The sequence below is a fragment of the Podarcis raffonei genome, chromosome 5 (assembly GCF_027172205.1).
Source record: "Podarcis raffonei isolate rPodRaf1 chromosome 5, rPodRaf1.pri, whole genome shotgun sequence".
NCBI lineage: Eukaryota > Metazoa > Chordata > Lepidosauria > Squamata > Lacertidae > Podarcis > Podarcis raffonei.
In genome coordinates this window covers 76,034,966-76,056,790 of record NC_070606.1, presented here as the reverse complement: position 1 = coordinate 76,056,790, position 21,825 = coordinate 76,034,966, and the positions used below count along the sequence as shown (strand labels likewise).

Here is a 21,825-nt window from a genome sequence, read left to right as displayed (position 1 = left end):
ATGACCTAGTTCTTCATTTCAGTTAATTGCTAACATAAATAGTGAATTAGCTACTGAGAAAATTTGCAATAAACTGTTAATTGTTATTTTAAAGATTTTCTGCTCTATGTTTTGCAAAAACTCCTGATTTCAGTGCTGAAGAAGAGCAAGGCAGACTTTTTCTCCCCGTGATGAACTACCCAGGACTTGCTGCACAAGCAGTGTGTGTGACTTGTGTAGTTGAAATGCAGCTGAAGGAGAGTCAGCATAGCGGTGCCGCATCTTTAGCTATTACTGGGCTAACTGCAGTATCTCTGCAAACAGGCTCACATCAGTGGAGTTACTGTGTGGGTACCAGCTGTAGCAAGACACATCAGACAAACCAAAATTCAAGGTGAGTCACAAAAGCAAATGTCACGTTTTTGGTACATTGATGTTTTTGACAGAAAGATGAGGATTAGATGCAGAGGGAGGGGAGGTTGTTTAAGATCTCTAGGAATAAAAGAAAGAAGCTTCCAGCTTGCATGTTGATTCTTAGGTTCAGTTCGTACTCTGCATTTTCAGCAGCAGAGAAGCCTTTAAAATGAGATGACTATAATGTGGCATACGGGTAGGTGATGCCTCTTGAGCTGATCTTAGATCTTTATTTGCTTGACTCAAATATTAGTGGATGCATTCCTTCTTCCCCGTGTCCTGGAAAGCCAAAGAGTTGTGTTTCCAGATAGTGGTTGGTCTCACTGATGTTCACGTCTGCATGCCCAAAACATTCATGATCAGGCCTTGGGAAGCAGGGTAAGTAGGGTGTTGGTTGCTAGGCCTGCAGATCGATATGAATGGAAGCTGGGGATTGGAGCATTTCTTGCTGATATGACTTAGGAATTGATGGCACTCTAAAGCAGAGTTGTTAGGGGGAAGGAAGAACTGGGGAGGTCCTCTCCCAAGCATAAGACTATCCATTTTCTAAACAGATACTCCTCTCAGTTTTCAGTTTTTCCTTTGGCATTGGCAAGGCAAATTGTGAACTGACAGCAAAGCTTTGTTAACTGCTCTGAACAAACCCCAGTTTGCCAAATTTGGACATGACAGCAAACTATGGGTGGAATGAAATGTCAGACTAATACAGTTGTCCCACCAATACAAGTGTTTCTGCTTGCCAGATGGAACAACCTCCCTTCTCCTCCCTATGCATGCCATTCTGGAGTTCTCCCAGCCCTCCAGAGCAGAACTGTGGAGATGCAGGGGGCACATGAGGAGACAAAGCACCACAGCACTAGCAAGAATCCTTGCACTAACCCCAAGTGTTAGCTGAATCTGGCCCTATGATTCTTACAAAACAGAAATGGTGAGCTAAAAAAAAACTTCCATTAGGAGGATGGGTGGTGTGGCTTCCCCAAAATGGCCTCATGGGCCAAATTGGGAGGCCTAGCAGGCCAAGTTTAGCCTGTGGGCCAGAGGTTCCCCCATCCATGGTCCAGGCCAACAGCATTTCCTCTTGCCAACATTCATGCCTGTGGCAGAGAGGTTCATCCAGAAGCCCTGCATCCCAGGCACCAAGGAGCAAACTCCTCCCATCAGTTCACTAAGATCTGAGGCATTGTTCCCATCTGTGAAGTTTGTGTCATTTTTGACCTGCCCTCTCTCTAGAGGTAGCTGTTGCCCTTGAAAGCTGCATCATTATTGTCATCACACAGAGCTTCTTGGATTGTTTTTGCCCTAGGTATTTCCCCCAGCATATCATCTTCATGATTTACAAAATAACTAAGTGCACGGTTCTGTTATATTCCACAGATTTCAGAGGGACACTGTTATTTGAATGGTCCAGACCATTTAAATTAATCAAATAACAAAATAACTGATCCGTCTGTAATCAGTTTCATGAACAATGGCAAGTCATTGGCCACTAGTTCTAGCTTATGATAATATTTGGCATGACTATAAAAGTAAATTCTGGGGAAACTGACATTATTGTCAATAAAAATAATTATCTTCCACAAAAGAAAATTCAAGTAGGTTTTGAGGGGGGCTTTTTAAATAGAAGAAATATTGTAATTTTATACCAAGTCATATTTTCTTGCAGAATATTATGATTTAAAGTATTTTCCCCTGTTTATTATTGTTAATAATTATCAAAGGATATAATAATAATAATAATAATAATAATAATAATAATAATAATAATCCAACACACACACACCAGCAATGTTTGGCTTGTCATTCATCAAAATCAATGCAATTAACAAAGTGTATAGAAATTAGTTATATTATTTTGTGTGTGCAAGTACAAATTGACCAAGCTGCCCTTACTGTAAGAACAGAATTTGCTTTAGCAGATAAACATCCTGTGCACATTGTTCCAGTATGGAGGACTATGTGCTATGTATTAATCTCATGCTGTTTCTACTGTTTATAAGGAGCATGGGGGAAAACCAGCAGGAGATAAAAAGAGATGTGGCATTCTTTGATGACCATGAGAAAGACCTGAGGAAAAGGAAAAGGTTCTTACACAGGGCAGCCAAGGATTTCCAGTCTGGTCAATCCAAAGGCCTATCTGATTCACCAAAGTCCTATTTAGCCAAATATTTTGTCTCCAATGCTACCAACCCTGATTGCTCTGGAAAGTCCACAAGCAAGGCATGATGGCAATAGCCTTTTCTTGTTCCAAACATGTCTTTCTTTGAACACAGCCATTCCATTTAACTACCATGCCAGATAGCCCTTGTCTGCTCTGTCCTCTGTGATGCTGGCTACTTTTGTGTTTAGAAAGGATATTAATCTCATAGCCATAATAACCTTTCTCCCCAAGTGAATTCCATAAATGAATTGTGTATCCTGTGCAGAACTATGTGGGAACATACCCAGAAAACTGCCTTGTAGCTAGTCAGATAATTTGTGGACCCAGGCCTTGTCTAACTGACAGCAGCTCTCTGGGACTTCAGTCAGAGATCTTTCCCATCACCTGCTACCTGAATCACAGAATCATAGAAGTGTAGAGTTGGAAGGGACAACAAGGATCATCTAGTCCAACCTCCTGCAATGCAGGAATCTTTTGCCCAATGTGGGTCTTAAACCCACAAAGCTGAACCTACAATCTCTGGCTCTACCTGAAGATGCCAGGGGTTAAATATGGGACCTTCTGCATGCTCGCCAACTGAGCAATGGTCACTTCATTCATTCATTCATTTTATTTGTACAGTGGTACCTCGGGTTAAGAACTTAATTCATTCTGGAGGTCTGTTCTTAACCTGAAACTGTTCTTAACCTGAAGCACCACTTTAGCTAATGGGGCCTCCTGCTGCTGCCGCGCTGCCGGCGCACGATTTCTGTTCTCATCCTGAAGCAAAGTTCTTAACCTGAGGTAATATTTCTGGGTTAGTGCAGTCCGTAACCTGAAGCGTATGTAACCTGAGGTACCACTGTATGTCACTTTCCCACCAAAAAGAAGAAAAAGAAACATTTGCAAAGTCGGCTTATAACAAGGAAACACAGATGCATTTCAAACAAACATTATACAATTTCATAATAACAGCAATACCAAAATATAATAGCATAAAGCTCACATTTCAATACTGTAAGTATAACATGCACCATCCAATGACAAAAATTACAAGGGAGCGTCACAGTTTCACCTTAATCCTAGAAACACCCCTCCAACAATGTTGCTCACAGTCTCTCGCCCTCAGTAGCTTCTTATAAGGCTTCCAAGGACAAAGAGTGGTGTAATGGTTATATGGGGTTGCTCGTGCATAAGTTGCCGCCACTCCTGGCTAGGTAGCCTGGTTAAACCTTTCCTGGCTGGACAGCCCTTCACTTCGTGGCTGTTCAGTCGCTAGCAGAATCCGTCAGTGGGCGTTTCTTGAACTTCTTCCAGCAAAGAAGTTCTTTGACGCCAAGTCTACGCCTACTTTCCCTGCGCGGAAGTCTTCCGCGCAGGGTGGGTGTGGGTAGCGGAGGACCTGTGCTCTCCCCGCTGGTCTCCAGCGAAGAGTCCTGGAGCCCTCTCTCCGATTCCCCCCTCCGCCCCCCTTTATCCCTGGTGTTACGCTGATTTCCTTCCCCAGCTGATGAGTCCCCTCTCTCCCTGCTTGGCCCTTCTCCGGCATCGCTTGGGAGACCTGCCTCCACTTCTGGCTCTGATGTCAGTTCCCTGACAGGTGGGGTAGCTAAAACATCCTTCCCATGATGTTGCAGCTACATGCAAAGCAAATGTTCTTACCATTGTACTTCCTGTGTTCTTGCTCACATGAAAAACAGCATGCTTTATCATTAACAGAGTCCCATTATGGGACCTGGAATCCTTTCCTATTAATACAACCATGAGCACAAAGGTAGAACCTAGTGATCAGTCACAGATGCATAGAAATCTGCCACTTGGATATTGCTTGGCTTCCACATCCTCTGCTGCTTTTTCAGGATCAAGCCTAAAGATAAAGGGATCCCTAACCGTTAGGTCCAGTCGCGGACAACTCTGGGGTTGCGGCGCTCATCTTGCTTTATTGGCCGAGGGAGCCGGCGTACAGCTTCTGGGTCATGTGGCCAGCATGACTAAACTGCTTCTGGTGAACCAGAATAGTGCATGGAAACGCCGCTTACCTTCCCGCTGGAGCGGTGCCTATTTATCTACTTGCACTTTGACATTCTTTCAAACTGCTAGGTTGGCAGGAGCAGGAACCTAGCAACGGGAGCTCACCCTGTCACAGGGATTTGAACTGCCGACCTTCTGATCGGCAAGCTCTAGGCTTGGTGGTTTAACCCACAACGCCACCCCTGTCCCTTTTAGGATCAATCCTAGTATTTTCTTAAGGAAGAAAATAAGCACATTTTGTAGGAAAGAAAGAGCATCCGGTGCTTCAAATTTTGCTTACTAAAATAATGCAAAAATATGCAAAAGCTAAATTCTTATTACTCATTTCCATGCTGGCTTTCATTTTTACATTATTATTTTTTGCTGGAAAAAAAGAAACCAAGTTTCCAAACAATCAAATGAACATTAGCCACGAATGATAACAAATCATATTGACACTTCAAGAGCAAATCACTCCATTAGTAAAACATGTTTGAACTGCAAATTTTGTAGATATAAGTATTCTGTGTCAGTGCTGAATGGTTTGATAGCTGAAAGGCCTTAGCAACAAAGCTTACCAAACTTACTGATGTTCCTTGAATTATAATAATGAAACTAAGGTCGGATTTTGAACTGGGTGTTTTTGTTAAGCCTATACAAGTTCATATACAACTTCTTGTTTGATGAAGCCACTTTATCAAAGTCACCGTGAGTGTATTCCATGGATGGCATTGCCTTGTGCAGGAAGTGAAGTTCTGGGGCATTTTCCTCATTTGAGAATTTTCTTCATAAAGAACTTCCATTTTAAAAAAATAACTCTTGCTTTATACAACTTCCTTAACTCAGCTGCATAACTACAATGACACTATCTGAGATATGCTGATATCCTTCCTAATCTGCAGTATACATTCTAGCTCTCTTACTCCAATAAATCATAGAATTGTAGAGTTGAAAGGGACCCCAAGGGTAATCTAGTCCAGCCCCTTGCAATGTAGGAATCACAACTAAATAATCACTAACAGATGGCCATCTGATAAAAGCCTCAAATGAAAGAGAGTTCACCACTTACCAAGGGAGTCTGCTCCATGGTTGAACAGCTCTGTCTCAGCCAATGGTCAAGGGTGATGGAGGTTGCAATCCAACAGCATCTGAAAGGCTGTTTCTAGCTAATCTTCTGTTACTAAGACTTCAATTAAATGATATTGAAACATCTTGGAATGGCTTGACGTGGGTTAGCAACAGAGTCGTCGAATCCCCACAATGGGGTGAGTTCCAGTTGCTCTGCCCCAGCTCCTGCCAACCTAGCAGTTCAAAAGCACAGCAGCAGAAGTAGATAAATAGGTACTGCTGTGGTGGGAAGGTAAACAGCGTTTCCATGGGCTCTGGTTTCTGTCACGGTGTTCCGTAGTGCCAGAAGCAGTTTAATTATGCTGGCCACGTGATCCAGAAAGCTGTGTGTGGACAAACGCTGGCTCCCTTGGCCTGAAAGTGAGATGAGCACTGCAACCCCATAGTTGCCTTTGACAGGTCTTAACCATCCAGGGGACCTTTACCTCCCCGCCTCTGCCCATACCACCCCACCAGCTGCTACTGTCTGGAGGGCAGCTGCAGGTTGGTCTACACATCATTTTTATCACATGGAGGCCATTCAGAAATGCTGAATATTTTGGGAAGCTTCTGTTTGCTGTGCAAACCTCTAAAGATATCGTAACCATATTTTGCACAGTACCGCCTGAGATCAAGGAGCAAGTTTTAATCTATCTTGGGACACAACTAGGTGCCATTTTGAATCACGATGGTAACATGAACATTTCAAAACTGCACTGATTTTATTTGTTTGTTTCTTAGAATGGTGAATAATAATAAAAAAAGGAATGTGCCACCCTGTTATCCTAAGCTAGCGGGCATCTTGTGCCAATGAGTTCAGTAGGTTAAATAAATTACGCACTGGACTGGGAAAAAGATGAATTCCATACTATTTTATGAATAAACAGGAAGAGGGGAGAGCAATATGTGCTTGCCATATCATCTGCAATGGGACTTCAGTTTAGATATAATGACCTTGGGAGGGAGCTAAAGGTACAAAGAGATATGAGGATAGATAACTATGAATGATAATTACTGTGGCTTTCAGTCTGCCAGGTATTACATGACAGCCTTTTCCTGCGTTGCCCTTTTTGTGGTCACTTAACAGTTGTGAATCATGCCTGTGTGATTCACACACAGATACGATACAATCTCCATGGCAACTTGGTCACTTGAGTTAGAAATACAAGCTGGCACAACTCAAGGTTACTCTCTCCCAATGCTTTTAGAGCTACCATTAGCTTTTTGATTTGGTCTCTATTGTGAAGCCAGATCTCCATACTTAAATGCCATTTCCATAGCAGTTTCTTGAATTCCAGTGTGCAGGGCATTTTACCTTGGAAAACAATTTCATTCCGTAAAGGATGACAGGAGGATGAAACCTCCCATCTTGCACATATGTGCCACATGCTTCTGTACTATTGAAAACATTGTGTTTAGCTTTGGGTAGACATCAAGTCACCAACCATGCTTCTTTTGCTGATGCTCCTTCTGGAGCTAGACTACTGAGAGCTAAAAACAAACAACACACGGAATCAAAAGGTTGGTTTGAATTCCAGGCAAATAAAAGCACAGAATCGGCCAATTTAATTTCTTTATGTGCTCTGTTTATTTTTCTTGCTCCTGTGTGTGTGTGTTTGTGTGTGTGTATCTTGATTGCAAGCATCGTCTCCCCCTGTTGTCCATACCCATAAAATGCAGTGATCAGAAATACGAGAAAGGCAATGTGTTTCTTTGCCGTTCTTTTGTAACCTGACATGAAGTAGACAGACACCTTCTGAAGTTTGTGCATGCTGTGCTTTCCCCCCTCCCTTGCTGCAACAAGAAAAGCCTTTTCTTTTAACCTGGCTTCCTTTGAAGAAGTGAATCAGGCAGCTTCATGGCCTCTCAAGGTAAGTGATTATATATAACCCATAAAGGGATGTTTACTAAAAAGGGGGGGGATAAAAAAGAAACCCCCCCTAATGGTATATAGCAATCAGCCATCTGATTAAATGGGAAAGTGACAACTCCAAGGAGTGGTAATTTCTGCTCTGACTATGCTGCAACTGAGGCGGAATAAAATCGAATGTCAGCTATAATATATAAACTTCAGCTTGCATTTCTTCACAGATGTGCGATGTTAGTTGTATCCTTACACCGGCACCTGTCTGCTTTTGCATACATGCTATTTATTAAACAATAGGAAACATAGAAAGGTCATGCTTCCATTCAAAGTTTCACATCCTTCAAGCACACTTCACCAGAGAATTATTGCGTCAGCAAGTACTGATCATTTGGAACATGGTTGACAAAATCCCCACTAACAAGCGTCTGAAGGACAATTGAGTGCAATCAGACTGAAGGGGCTAGTTCGTGCCATGTCTTCCCTTTAGTTTGAGACAGCTAACTCCTCATTAAAGGTGAAAATTGCCAGCAACTGGAAATCCTTTCAAACTGTTTCCCTTTAAAAAGAATAAAAATGAAATGTTATACTTAAAAATGAAGTCAAATTCTTCTCTCACATCTACCAGCCCGTCTCTTCAAATAGCACAGGTGTTAAAAAATTTGGCAAGAGGGTTCTCTGGAAGTACTAACAAGATCACATGCCAAAAATTATACATGAAATGCTATTTTAATATGGATAGTTTTAATTTCTGGGTAATTTTTATGGCACTTCTTGCCATATGCAATTAAGTAGGTTGTAATCTTGGGGTGTGTGAATGTAGGTACTTTCTGGTGCAGTAGAAAAAGTCAGTTGTCCCATCTGTAAAATGGGAGGGGGGAATGCATTGTTATTGTGAAGACAACAGGAAAACACTGTGCAAAATGTAATGTTCTGTTTAAATGCTAAGGAGTAGAATGGTGTTTAATGGAGTTAGCAAAATCATTTGGAGCAAAGTATCCCAAAAGAAAAGGAACATAAAGCATAAATCTACATCTAATCAGCAGCCAGTGGTTTAAAATATTGCAATTTATATGCTTTATCTACAGCATAGATAAGTGTGTGGAAAACTACTGGAATAGGGATCCCTTCATGTACCACCTTTGCAGATGCACAAAATAATGTATACCACTCCTCAAATTGCCTTAGATTTCCATGAATATTTAGTGCACCTGCTGCTTGATTTTCTCTAGCTTAAGTCTGAGTGACAGGGCAGACTTCACTTTCCCCCACCAGCCCCTTCTTTAAAAATGACACCTGTACTTGGCCAATAAAACTTCACGGCATTTCAGGAAACACAAGTTTGGCCAACGACAGGATTCTGTGAGGTAAAATGATGCAGGAGAGCATATGAAATATTTATGCCCCGGTTATGCATTTTTCAAAAGCCAGATAGAAATTCAAAGGGATTCCTCCTTCTTCCTGGGGTCTTGAGCTTTTGAAGGAAAGCTGTGGCTGCAATGATAAATTAAGATCAAAATACAATTACACGATGAAACAGGCATGCTCACAATGGAAAATAACGCAAAGGGGCCTTTTCTAAACCCACAACAGCCGAAAACTGTAACTTGGTGGTTTATGTCCAAATTGTAAAAGACACATCATTGTCACACAAGGTTTCTTCAGATGGGCTACCTTCCGTCTATAAAAAGCGAGCTGAGCATGATCAGAGAAGGCAGAGATGAAGCTTCCTCTGACATGAAAGGAGATAGAAGAGAGTTGGTCAAGCCGTGAAAATAGAATGAAGCAGGACTGGCAAAGATAAAGATCCTTTACAGGGTATGCAGGTTGTATTCAGCACCATCTGCACTATACAATTAAAACAGTATCATACCACTTTGATGACTCCCACCAAAGAATTCTGGGAACTGTAGCACTTTTCCCAGAGTTGTTAAAGGTAAAGGTACCCCTGCCCGTATGGGCCAGTCGTGTCCGACTCTGAGGTTGCGTGCTCATCTCGCTCTAGAGGCCGTGAGCCGGCGCCGTCCGAAGACACTTCCGGGTCACGTGGCCAGCGTGACGAAGCTGCAGCCGGCGAGCCAGCACCAGCGCAGCACACGGAAATGCCGTTTACCTTCCCGCTATAAAGCGGTCCCTATTTATCTACTTGCACTTAAGAGTGCTTTTGAACTGCTAGGTGGGCAGGAGCTGGGACCGAACAACGGGAGCTCACCCCGCCGCGGGGATTCGAACCGCCGACCATACGATCGGCAAGTCCTAGGCACTGAGGTTTTACCCACAGCGCCACCCGTGTCCCTCCAGGGTTGTTAGGAAACCCCTATTTCCCTCCACGAGCTACAATCCTCATAGTGGTTTAACAGTAAACGCCAAACCCACCCAGTGTCCCTATTTTCCATGGGCAATCCCAGACTCAGAGAAGCTGTCCTGGTTTTTGATTTGACCCTTGAATGTCCTGCTTTTCCTCAGGACATCCCTATTTTCATGGGAGAAATGTTAGAAGGTATGGAGTTATCCAACCCTCGAGCCAAAGGCAGTGGCGTAGCTAGCTGCTTGGGTGTCCAGGGCAGCACATGTGCCCTGAAGCCGGGGGCGGAACAAGCCGCCCATGGGGGCAGGGCAAGCCAAGGCAGGGCATGCTGCATGGAGCCTCTACACAGCCTCCCCCTCAGCTGTAGGGCAGCTAAGGAGGTGGCAGATGCAAGTCCCCCGCTGCTTGAAAAAGCAGTGCAGAACTTGCAGGCGGTCCGCCCGCCGCCTCCCCCTCGGGAGAGACGTGTGGCTCAGGCACGCTGCAAGCCCCGCGGTGTGGCACCCAGTGCCCCCCGCCTCACCTAGCTACACCTCTGGATTAGGCAGATTCATGGAGGAGAGGGCTGTCGAAGGCTACTAGCCTTAAAGGCTGTGCTCTGCCTGAAAAGTTGGAGGCAGCAATGCTCCTGGTTTCTGGAAATCACTCAAGAGGAGAGTGCTTCCACAGTGGCATAGGAAAGGGAGTGTGGTGGGGGCAGGAGTTATTTTTTCAAAAACACATATTTTTGGCATTTTGTCACCCCCCTCAGTGATTACACCTGGGTCAGCCTGCACTCACCGCACCCCCCCTTCCCACGCCACTGGTTGAAGGCAGCCCTGTATAGGGAATTTTAAAAACGTTTAATGCTTTGTTATGTTTTTTATATATGTTGGAAGCTGCCCAGAGTGGGTGGGGAAACCCAGTCAGATGGGTGGAGTATAAATATGATGATGATGATGATGATGATGATGATGATGATGATGATGGAATAGGACATCCCTATTTTCATTGGAGAAATGTTGGATGGTATGCAATGCCTTTTCCCAGGGAACAATGGGATTCCCAGGATTCTTTGCCTGCCTTTGACTAGTAGGGCAGAAGGCAGAGAGGCCAAAAGCAGATGGAGCAAGAGCCAATGACAAGGCAGAGTCAAATAATTTTTGGTTTTGTCCCCATCCTCTTGCTTGCTAAGTTCAACGAGGGCAACAGTGAGACTAAGGAGAAGGAAGTTGGCTGCTGGTAGTACTGTACATCCTGGAGTGGATGTAAGTAAGAAGGCAGGCAGTTGGGGGTTGGCTGAGGTTTGCAGAGCTCTGCCCCTTTCGCCCTAATGGACCAGTCTGCATGACTGACCATGCTCCCTGCTTCAGACTTTTCAGCAACAAAGCTACAATGTGGCGTGAGGTGAACTGAACAGAAGGGCATTGGAGATGTCACAGAGGGTGTGTGACCAGTGGATGTGAGTCTCCCATGATGGAGGTGGAATGCCTCAATCAGGCTGTTGTTATTGACCAAACTAGGATCGATTTTCATTAAAAACTTTTATAATGTTTTCATGCAGCTATTTCAGGCCAAATTCAGAAACCAATGCAAGATCCTCTTCCCGGTTCTCCAGAGCCTCCAGCTCAAACAAAGACTTCAGAAACTACCGTTGTCTGGAAACAAGCCCAGCCTCCTGCCGGTTTGCCTCCTGGTCTGGAATACCTCAGCCAGGTCCTGTTCCACTTCCAACTACTGTAACTGTAAAATTATATATTAGATGTGTTTGAAGGGCCCCCTTTTAGATTTACTTCCACCTTTCCAAAATGATCTGTTGTGCCTTTATCTTTTTGTGCTTCCGTAAAATGCAGCAACAGATTATAATAATTTTCACTTTGGGATTCCCTGAGATGATCTGTCTTCCCTTGAATTTACTCCACATCTCACTCCAGATCTGCTCAAAACATTTTTTTCTCTCCTCAGAAGCATAGCAATTCCAGATGGTGCATTTCCCCCCCTTTGGGGTAGTTATGAATTACCTTTGCAAGTGCCTCAGGGATGCCACACATCAACACAGCATGAACACTGTGTTGGCCGGTGTTGCTTCCTCCACTGGGGATGGAGTGGTGTTTTTGCTATTGGACAATTCCATCCTCTGCTTGACCTTTCCTCTACAGTAGGTAACTAAACACTCGCTCTCATTTCTTGGTATGATGAAGTGTCGTAGGTAGGTTGCGCAGATGCATGCAAAATTTTTGTTTTATTTCTTTTCTGAAATACGACTTTTTCTAGAATTGCCAAACCAGGGACAGAGGAACTGTGGCTCTCCAGATTCCCATCTGCTGAAGCCAGCATAGCCAATGGTCAGGTATGATGGGAAATAAGAACTGATGGGAAATGTCCATCAATGTCTGGAGGGGCACAGATTCCCTATCCCTCTCCCTGCCTCACAAACACCCCAAGACCTGAATTGCTCTTGAAACTTCTGCAATCCACCTGCAGACTTTTGAGGTATAGATTGTGCCCTGCTTTTTCTCTCTTCCCAATTTTGCTGAACAGCTAGTCTGATGAAGAACTCTGAATAAATTGAAAGCTCTTGGTTGATCTAATAAAGATATTACTATCCTGTAGATTTTGGGTTTCGCCCCTTCCCTAATGAACCAAGACTACTACCTCCATTTGTGTCTTTTTGCTTGATGTTTTGAGTTGAGCAAACGTTTAGGGAACCATCTTTCTTAGGTATTTTGCTGTTGTCTAGCTAGTCTTGCAAAGGACCCACTTATTCCATCTGATATTCTGCTGCAGGCTCAGATTTGTAGAATGAAAGAAGTCAGCTTTGAGGTTTTCTGAAAAGCAAAACTTTTGATTTCTAGCTGGACCCTAACTCTGGTGAAATCAAATCTAAATTACGGAGCCTTAGAACTCCTGTCACACCATCACTGTACTTAGATCTGAGGCTTCTTGCCTGGAAATATCATATGTGATCAAACACTTCCAAATACTCCATGAAAATTGTTAATAGAAAGCCTGTCCGACAACAAGGGCAAGAGCTGCTTCAGAGAGCAAATTTTTAGAATTGCAATTGGAGGTTGCCCCAATTTTTCTCCTGCCTTTTCTGTATCATGAAACAGGGGGTGAACCTAGAGACAACAAAAGGCACAAACTTGCATCTTGTCAAAAGTGCTTGTGCCAAGGGCATTACTGGAAAAGGAATTGCTATTCTTTGTAACCATGTGTTTGATTCTGATGTGGTTCTGATGTGGACATACAGTGGTACCTCGGGTTAAGAACTTAATTCGTTCCAGAGGTCCGTTCTCCCGCTGCTGCCGCATGATTTCTGTTCTCACCCTGAAGCAAAGTGCTTAACCCAAGGTACTATTTCTGGGTTAGCAGAGTCTGTAACCTGAAGCGACTGTAACCCGAAGCATATGTAACCCGAGGTACCACTGTACATCAAATTCCTTACTTTTGTGGTGTTGTTTTTTCAATGCTCATATGTCCCATATGTGGTTAGAATGGGATAGAATTGAGTTCCCTGCTTCTCAGACTGCACTGAGGAATAACTTCAGGTCTTAAGGCAGGAGTAGGGAACATGCTTCAGCCTGAAGACCACATTCCCTTCTGGGCAACATTACTGGAGTCAAGTGCCAATGGTGGGCGGGGTGAGAGGCAAAAGTATATTTTAATTAGACAAGGAATGTAAATTTTCAAAGCACTTTTTAAAGGAACAGCTTGCTGGATCATCCCAGTGGCTCATCTAATCCAACACCCTACTCTCGCAATGACCAGCCAGATTCCTGTGGAAAGCCCGCAAGCAGGACAAAAGCATACGTTTTAACTTTTTCCAATGTGAAACCAGGACTTGCGTCTTCTGGGATGTGTTCCGGGGCGAGTCATGTAGACATGCGCCTCGCTCCTGCCCCGAAAAACTGCTTTTGGGGGACAAGAACTTGGACAGCACCCACAAACGCCCATTTGTGTTTTGGGCACCGCACAAGATCGTGGTTCCAACAAAGCACTTTTAAAAGAGTGAGAGTGTCGCGCAAGAGAGCATGAGATCGTGGCACCCAAGACAGCCGCTGTTATGTACTGAAGTTCTCACCCTGGGCCAGCAGGGGGATACTGTAGATAGTTATGCAAATAAGGGATTGAAAGAGACGTTCAGTGATTGGATAGTTTTAGAAAATTGTTACAGTTACGTTGTACTGGAGCTCTATATAAGCATAGAATCATAGAATCATAGAGTTGGAAGAGACCACAAGGGCCATCGAGTCCAACCCCCTGTCAAGCAGGAAACACCATCAGAGCACTCCTGACATATGGTTGTCAAGCCTCTGCTTAAAGACCTCCAAAGAAGGAGACTCCACCACACTCCTTGGCAGCAAATTCCACTGTCAAACAGCTCTTACTGTCAGGAAGTTCTTCCTAATGTTTCGGTGGAATCTTCTTTCTTGTAGTTTGGATCCATTGCTCCGTGTCAGCTTCTCTGGAGCAGCAGAAAACATGTCCTCTATGTGACATCCTTTTATATATTTGAACATGGCTATCATATCACCCCTTAACCTCCTTTTCTCCAGGCTAAACATGCCCAGCTCCCTTAGCCGTTCCTCATAAGGCATCGTTTCCAGGCCTTTGACCATTTTGGTTGCCCTCCTCTGGACACGTTCCAGTTTGTCAGTGTCCTTCTTGAACTGTGGTGCCCAGAACTGGACACAGTACTCCAGGTGAGGTCTGACCAGAGCAGAATACAGTGGCACTATTACTTCTCTTGATGCCTTGATTCCCTTAAGCAGGCTGACCAAACCCTTCAGTTCAGTTCTGTCCTGGCCTGTGAATAAACAAGAGCTGTTTGAAGAATCGCTGTGTCGTCTGATATGTTCACCCACAACTTAACAGCTGCTAAGATCCTGGGATGTCTCATTTTTTCCTAGGGGACTTGGAAAATATGCATAAGTGGAAGAGCACTCTGCCCACCTGCTATTTCCAGAAGGTGGCATCCAGGGGTAAACTGCCTCTGGCAGAGGAGGCAGAACATAGGCATCATGGACAATAGCCTTGTCCTTCCTGAATTTGTATAATCCTTTTAAAAAAGCCATTCAAGATGGTGTCCATCACTGCCACTTTTGGGGAGCAAATTCCACAGCACATGAAGAAGTGTTTTGTTTTATCTGTCTGGAATCTTCCAACATTCAGCTTCATGGGATCCCCACAAGTTGTAGTGTTATGAGGGAAGGAGAAAAGCTCTACCCACTCTCTCCATGAGAGGCATAGGATGCCCTGCTTCCATGTGAACATGCCTGGACTTTAGGATTGGCCTCAGGGGTGCTGCTCCAGGTCAGTTCGCTCCAGTTGCAGCCTCTTTGTGCTCCATAGCTGTGGTGCATTCTCCATGCCGTGTATAATTTTATAAACTTCTATCATGTCCCCTCTTACTCTCCTTTCATCTAAACTAAGAATATCCCAATTGACTATCCTTAACTGGTAGGCGAGTTATTCCATTTCCTTGATCATTTTGGTATTTATTTATTTATTTTGTATATTTTATATTTATTTATTATTTTATATTTATTATTTTATATTTATTATTTATTTTGTATATTTATTTTGTATATTTTGTATATTTTATATTTATTTTGGTATTTATTTTTTTAAAAAAACTTTTATACAGTAGGCCAGTTTACACACACACACACACGCACGCACACACACACCTCTATTCTCCACCCCTGCTTGAGCAAACTGTAATACTACCCTACAAGCACTTTCAGCCCAAATTTAAAAGCAGAAACCCAACATGAGGGAGATTGAGTCAAGCAACACTGCTGCCATATGTAGATTTTATTATGGTTTTACACTGCTGATGTATGTACTGGTTATACTCATTTGCTTTTGTTGTGACTGTTTTAAGTTTTGCTTGTCTTTGAATTTTGTTGGGGTTTTTTAAATTAAATACATAAAGGTATTAACAGCCCAGAGGACATACTGTAGTTTAATTGGGTGCTGTATAAATGCCAGATACAAATAAATACTATACTGTACTGCATCTAGTATTTTATGCAGCGCACTATTATTTATTAGTGTTTGATGCTGTTGAGTATGAAAATCTCCAGATTTTCAATGTTCCACAATTCTCACGTTTTCTTATTTATTTTCATTTCTGAACAGTTGGACCAGATCATTATTCACCAGCAAGTGGAGCTTCTCCAAGGTACTGCACATTCCAGCTCAGCCATTGTTAGACATGCCAGATCCATTTACTTCTAACCCATATCACTTTTGCTTATGTTGACCCATCCACCTGGTCCCTCATTTTTGCACCAAGATGCAATGTCTATTTCTACCTCTATAAAAACCGCATGTAACAATATTTTTGAAGACATTCTCTCTCAAAACAACACACCTTATAAAACGTATTTTCTGTTGCTGTTGTTTTAAAAAAATAAAAATAAAAATCTAATCCGGAAGGAATTAGCCTTGGATCAAATTCAGATGTAACTCTGCTGAATCAAAACGGTCATCAAAAATATCTCTTTTTTAGGCTAAATGCATTTCTACCTGTTTGGCTTTATTTAGTTATACTTGGGACAGAGACCTGCAGCAAGTATGAGATTAAAAACCACCTGGGACAAAGAGTTTACTTTGCAGTGGAAGAAAATGGTTGCTTTGATCGTAACTTCTGCTCGCCGCTGAGGTCTTTTACCATAAGGATTACAGACAACACAGGTCAAGAGGTGATCACAGTGAACAGACCTTTAAGGTGTAATAGCTGTTGCTTTCCATGTTACCTGCAAAAGGTTAGTTAATCCTAGTAGCAACCCCTTTTATCAGTTTGCACGTTTCCTTTACATCTGTATGCGCATTCTGATGGCGACGGTTTAGAACTGCACCTGAGTGTGCATTCATCTGAAAGACAGAATGTGCTTCAGAATAAGCACCCCATTTATTCCCTTTGTATTGCATTTGCCCTTCTTTAAAGGAGTCCTGCAGAAGGGGGATCGTGCATAGGGAATGGGTGCATGAGATTGTGCTTTTACTGAGTGTGCTTTTTTCTTCCTCCATGGTCTTTCAGACTGAGAAGGGGCAGCCTCACTTGCAGTTTCCCGGTTCCTTTGGTGTTGGTGACAGGATTCATGTTCAAACTAGGCATAGCTTCAATTGCATAGCTAGGAAGCACACCAATATTTATTCCTTCCTTTAATTATGGGCATGGGGAGGGGTGATTTGCATTGGGACCAGAGCAGGGGGCTGGAAGAACTAACTCAGGGGTAGCCATCCCTGGGATAGCTAGATATTGCAGGACTAAGCTCCCACAATCCCTGAGTATTGGCCATGCTGGCAGAGGTTTATGGGAGTTGTAGTCCAACAACATCTATAGGGCACCATATTGGTTGCCCCTGCGCTAACCCATCAGTTGTTATTTTCTTAAAACCTTCAGCAATTATCTTCAAAAGCCACTGGTTAGATTAACTTTTTTATTTTCACTGTCCAATAGTTAGAAGTTCAGTCTCCTCCTGGGACTACAGTTGGCTACGTGGTGCAGAAATGGGACCCCCTCCTGCCCAAGTTCACTATCAGGAATGAAAGCAATGAAGATGTGTTGAAGATAATTGGCCCTTGTGCAACATGCGGTTGTTTTGGAGATGTTGACTTTGAGGTACTTTTGATAACATTGTGATTTTTGTGTGTTTTCAGTTTGCAAAGTACGGGGAGAGGTGGAATGAATTAAAATGACAGCTCTCACTAAACCAATTTATTCATCTTGTGTGCTGCATTTTCAGAGGGAGGGGGAAATTCCACGTCAAAATAATGTAATTTATTTATTTAATGGCTTTCTAGTCCACCTTTTAGGACTATAAAAGCAGTTCACAAAAGTCAGTAAGACTTCAGTCCTGTGCCCGGGAGGAAGCCCCACTGAACTCTGAACGTGCTGTAAGACCCATATTTCAAAAAAGCATTAAAAATAAGACCAATAAATTAAGAACTAAAGCAGCAGCAATTAAAATTATGAAAGCTATCAATCAAGTGCCAAGCAGAACAAAAACACGTTTAAAATCTGCTATAAAGCTATCTATGAGGTTTGCCTTTTTTAATGTTCACATTTTCAAAATATTTAAACTAAGCTGACTGCAGTTTGCAGCCTCTGAATGTCACTTAAATTATTGGCTTGTGCTTCACTCCCTTATATGCCTTGTTTTCTACTGCTTCCATAAGCAGCTCTTGCAGGAGGGGATGTATGGGGGGCGGGTAGTGGTGACAACTGCATAAGGGTTCCATGGTATTCACACCACAAATGCATTACATGATCAGTGCCATCAGCTCTGTCAATAAAAAAGAATTTTGTGCATTGATTTGAAGAAAGCAGATAGAAGGAAGTTTTTCTTCCTCTCTCTCTCACTAGAACTAGAATCAATGCATTTATTGTATTAAATGGCTTTGTCAGTTTCAGCCCAGATTAAAATGTGGTTTGTATTACTTGATAAGGTTTCATTGGAGATAAAATACCTATATTGAATTTAAGCCAGCTGGCGATTATACACTAGACATTTAACTGAACTCTCCTTTTCTGATGTTCAGTTATACGCAGCTTCTCATTTCTGAAATTCATTTGCTCTCTTAAATAGCTCCAATGTCATAGTTAACCACCACTTAATCCCACTCACCCACACTTCCAAATATTTGAGGAATGTTCTCCATGCATTCCTTTCAGTTCTCATGTGTTCTTTTCCTTTCCTACAGGTAAAATCTCTAAACGGAATGTCAACTATTGGCAAGATTTCCAAGTATTGGTCTGGATTTGTCAATAACATCTTTACCAATACAGCCAACTTTGGTATTCAGGTTCCTGTAGACCTTGATGTAAAAATCAAGGCTGTAATGATTGGTGCTTGTTTCCTCCTAGTAAGTATACCACAAGTCCTCTCTTTCCTCAGTCCAATCCTTGTTTCCTTAAATGCCTACATTTTAGAAGCAGTCCTGTGAGACTGGGCTGAACGGATACTTGAATCTGGGTTTCCTGCACCTAAACCCAACACACTATGCACCATGCCACATTTGTTTATGATTCATCATATTCTCTACCCACACAGGCAATTCTGTGTATGGCACACAACTGCATTTTAATCCTATAGCCCACCGCTCCTCCCAAAGGAGCCCAGAGCAGCAAAATGCAACACATTTATTTAGATACTAAACGCATTAAAAAATCTAAAACCAGTCAAATATCATTTCAAGGTTGCTGGGAACAGTATCTGTTAGATATCAAAGTCTGGTTGAACAGGAATGCTCTTAAATCCCCCCTGATGCTAGTAATGGAGACAGAAACACCTCACCAAGGAGGGCATTTCATAAATGGGGAGCCAACACCAAAAAGGCCTTGTCATGAGTCAATGCTCTCTGGGTAGTTCCCACAAGTGGCACCACCACACACCCGGAGCCTATTGAAAGCCTAAGGCGACACTCACCTGCTCTTAGTATGTCGTATAATTTGCCAAGAATTTTCATTATCTTAAATTCAGACCTTACCTCATTCTGGATAGTGTTGGGTAGTCTAAAGAATTGTATGAGGCAGAAGCAGCTTGCTAAGTTAGGCAGAGCATCATTTGCCCTGCACCAGCGCGGGTGGCGCTGTGGGTTAAACCACAGAGCCTAGGGCTTGCCGATCAGAAGATTGGCGGTTCGAATCCCCATGACGGGGTGAGCTCCCGTTGCTCGGTCCTTGCTCTTGCCAACCTAACAGTTCAAAAGCATGTCAAAGTGCAAGTAGATAAATAGGTACCGCTCCAGTGGGAAGGTAAACGGCATTTCTGTGCGCTGCTCACCAGAAGTGGCTTAGTCATGCTGGCCACATGACCCGGAAGCTGTACGCAGGCTCCCTCGGCCAGTAAAGCGAGATAAGCACCGCAACCCCAGAGTCGGCCACGACTGGACCTAACGGTCAGGGGTCCCTTTACCTTTAACCTCCCCATTGCCTTTGCTCTTCCTTCTGATAAGCAACCACAGCCCAGCTGCTTAGAAGCTAGCATAGTGGCTCCAGCCCATATATTAGGCCACTTCTGATGAGAACTTGCAGTCCATTGGAGATAGTTCTCACAAGCATGTTGTACAGGTTTGCCCTAAATGTGAACCCTTCATACATGAACTCACAAGTGCCCAATCAGTGCTTGAGCTGGCAGTGGGACCATGCTAGTTAGCCATGCCTCCATGTTCCACACCATGCTGCCCTGACTTCCATTTCCATGTATTGACACAGACATCTGCAAAGGGGAGTCTTCCTGTTTGTACAGGAAGGCTTCCCCTTTGTGGACATCCTGTGCTCCAATTTGGGAGGAAGGGTATAAACACATCCAATGATAAGCAAAAGCACCAGCAATATAAACCACGCATTAATCTCAAAACCAGCATAAAATGGATGTTGGATTCAACATAGGGATCAACAGATAGTTGCATCAGTGTGAAAATTCCCCCTTGCACAACAGAAACAATCTCCCCCTCTTCTCCCTCTGCACAGCCCTTAATTCTGTTTTGGGGTAATTCCCCCAACCCTCTAGAACAGATTTGGGGGAATGTGTGTGGGGAGGAGAGGGAAAATTCAACTGAAATGTAGTTGAGGTTCACCCAATTTATTTATTTGACAAAATTTATAGACTGCTTAATAAATAAATCTCTAAGCAAGTTACATAAGATGTAGATATAGGCCAGCTAACTACCCTCAGGTATACTCCATGAAACATTAAAAGCTTTAGATGAAAGACATGTTTTTAAAACGTTGCTTTAAAAAAAGGTAAAGGACCCCTGGACTTAACCGTCCAGGCAAAGGCAACTATGGGGTTGTGGTGCTCATCTCGCTTCTGGCTGAGGGAGCTGGCATTTCACCACAGACGGCTTTCTGGGTCATGTTGCTAGCATGACTAAATCGCTTCTGGTGCAAAACAACACCGCGACGGAAGCCAGAGTGCACGGAAATGCCATTTACCTTCCTGCCACAGCGGTACCTATTTATCTACTTGCACTGGCGTGCTTTTGAACTGCTAGGTTGGCAGGAACTGGGACAGAGCAACGAGAGCTCACCCAGTCACGGGGATTCAAACTGCCAACCTTCTGATCGGCAAGCACAAGAGGCTGAGTGGTTTGTCCAATTGCTTTCACTGACCACTCCTGAAACAAGCCCCCCTGAACTAGATCTTAAGGTACAGGGAGAACCATATGAGTGCAGATGGTACCAAGCCATTCAGTGCTTTAAAGGTAAAAGCTAACTAGCAGGTTATAAAAATTGTAAAGGTGCCTAATGATTCAGTTGTTAGCCTAACCCTTTAGTCCGACAAGGCAAGAAATAAAATTATCTCCATACTTTAAAGCCGTCTGATTTCTTCTGATGCAAAACTGCCTTTCCTCAGAAGAACTGCTTTAAAAAGGCTTTAATGAAACCCTACAAGTCAGCCTTTTGATATTAATTGTTGCCTTTTTGTATCTTCCTCATCATTCACAGTTTATTTATTTGTAGGACTTAATGTTCTTTGAGAACTCCTTGGATGGATTGTAACAAGGAAGATGATAGGAACAATAAAATATGCAAACTACAGTTCAGTAAGTAAGAACGAAACATAAATTGGTCGCCTTTGCTTTGAAGACTTATACATAAGACACTTTCTAATTCTTTTTCATTTTCTTCCAGCAGTCCCTTGAGCTCTGGATATTACTTTTGAACTGTACAATCCTATGTTTTGTTTGGGGGGATTTTTTGTAAGAAGAAAAAAAGCAGAGGAGGCAATGACCAATGTTTATTAAACTATAAGTTACGTAAATAATTATTTTCTCATTTTTATTGTGTAGATGATTGCTAAATATACTGTTTACAGAGAGAGAAAGAGGGCGCGCACACTCAACATTGCTTTGGAGTATTGCAGTTCTCTTTGGACTCGTTTGATGTCTTTGCGTCAGAAAGCATGAAAGATTAGAACTAAGACTTGCAGTGCCACTGATGAAAAGTCTTTACTTACAGAGCCCTTTGAAGTTTGGGAAACGCTGGCCCCAGCTATTAGCTGAAAA

General features: G+C 43.0%; 1 protein-coding gene across 4 annotated transcripts; it reads left to right on the top strand.

The window, feature by feature from the left end:
* The first annotated feature begins 245 nt into the window (after positions 1–245).
* LOC128414631 (phospholipid scramblase family member 5-like) lies at positions 246–21,584 on the top strand. 4 transcript variants are annotated; one of them, XM_053390205.1, is made up of 8 exons: positions 246–373; positions 11,363–11,514; positions 15,946–15,988; positions 16,354–16,574; positions 17,273–17,434; positions 18,517–18,678; positions 21,281–21,363; positions 21,452–21,584. In XM_053390205.1, exons 2-7 carry the CDS (start codon positions 11,389–11,391, stop codon positions 21,317–21,319), a joined length of 753 nt encoding a protein of 250 aa, XP_053246180.1. In that variant the 5' UTR covers positions 246–373; positions 11,363–11,388; the 3' UTR covers positions 21,320–21,363; positions 21,452–21,584. The 4 variants fall into 4 exon arrangements, with proteins under 4 accessions (XP_053246180.1, XP_053246181.1, XP_053246179.1 ...); XM_053390204.1 differs by lacking the exon at positions 246–373 and adding an exon at positions 7,403–7,518 and having other exon boundaries at positions 21,455–21,584; XM_053390203.1 differs by lacking the exon at positions 246–373 and adding an exon at positions 7,403–7,518.
* The last annotated feature ends 241 nt before the right edge of the window (positions 21,585–21,825 follow it).

Bases quoted from the DNA above. Each gene is read 5' to 3' on its own strand.
- LOC128414631 (XM_053390204.1), top strand. The intron at 15,989-16,353 runs GTACTGCACATT...GGCTTTATTTAG, and splicing joins GCAAGTGGAGCTTCTCCAAG to TTATACTTGGGACAGAGACC. The intron at 16,575-17,272 runs GTTAGTTAATCC...ACTGTCCAATAG, and splicing joins TTCCATGTTACCTGCAAAAG to TTAGAAGTTCAGTCTCCTCC.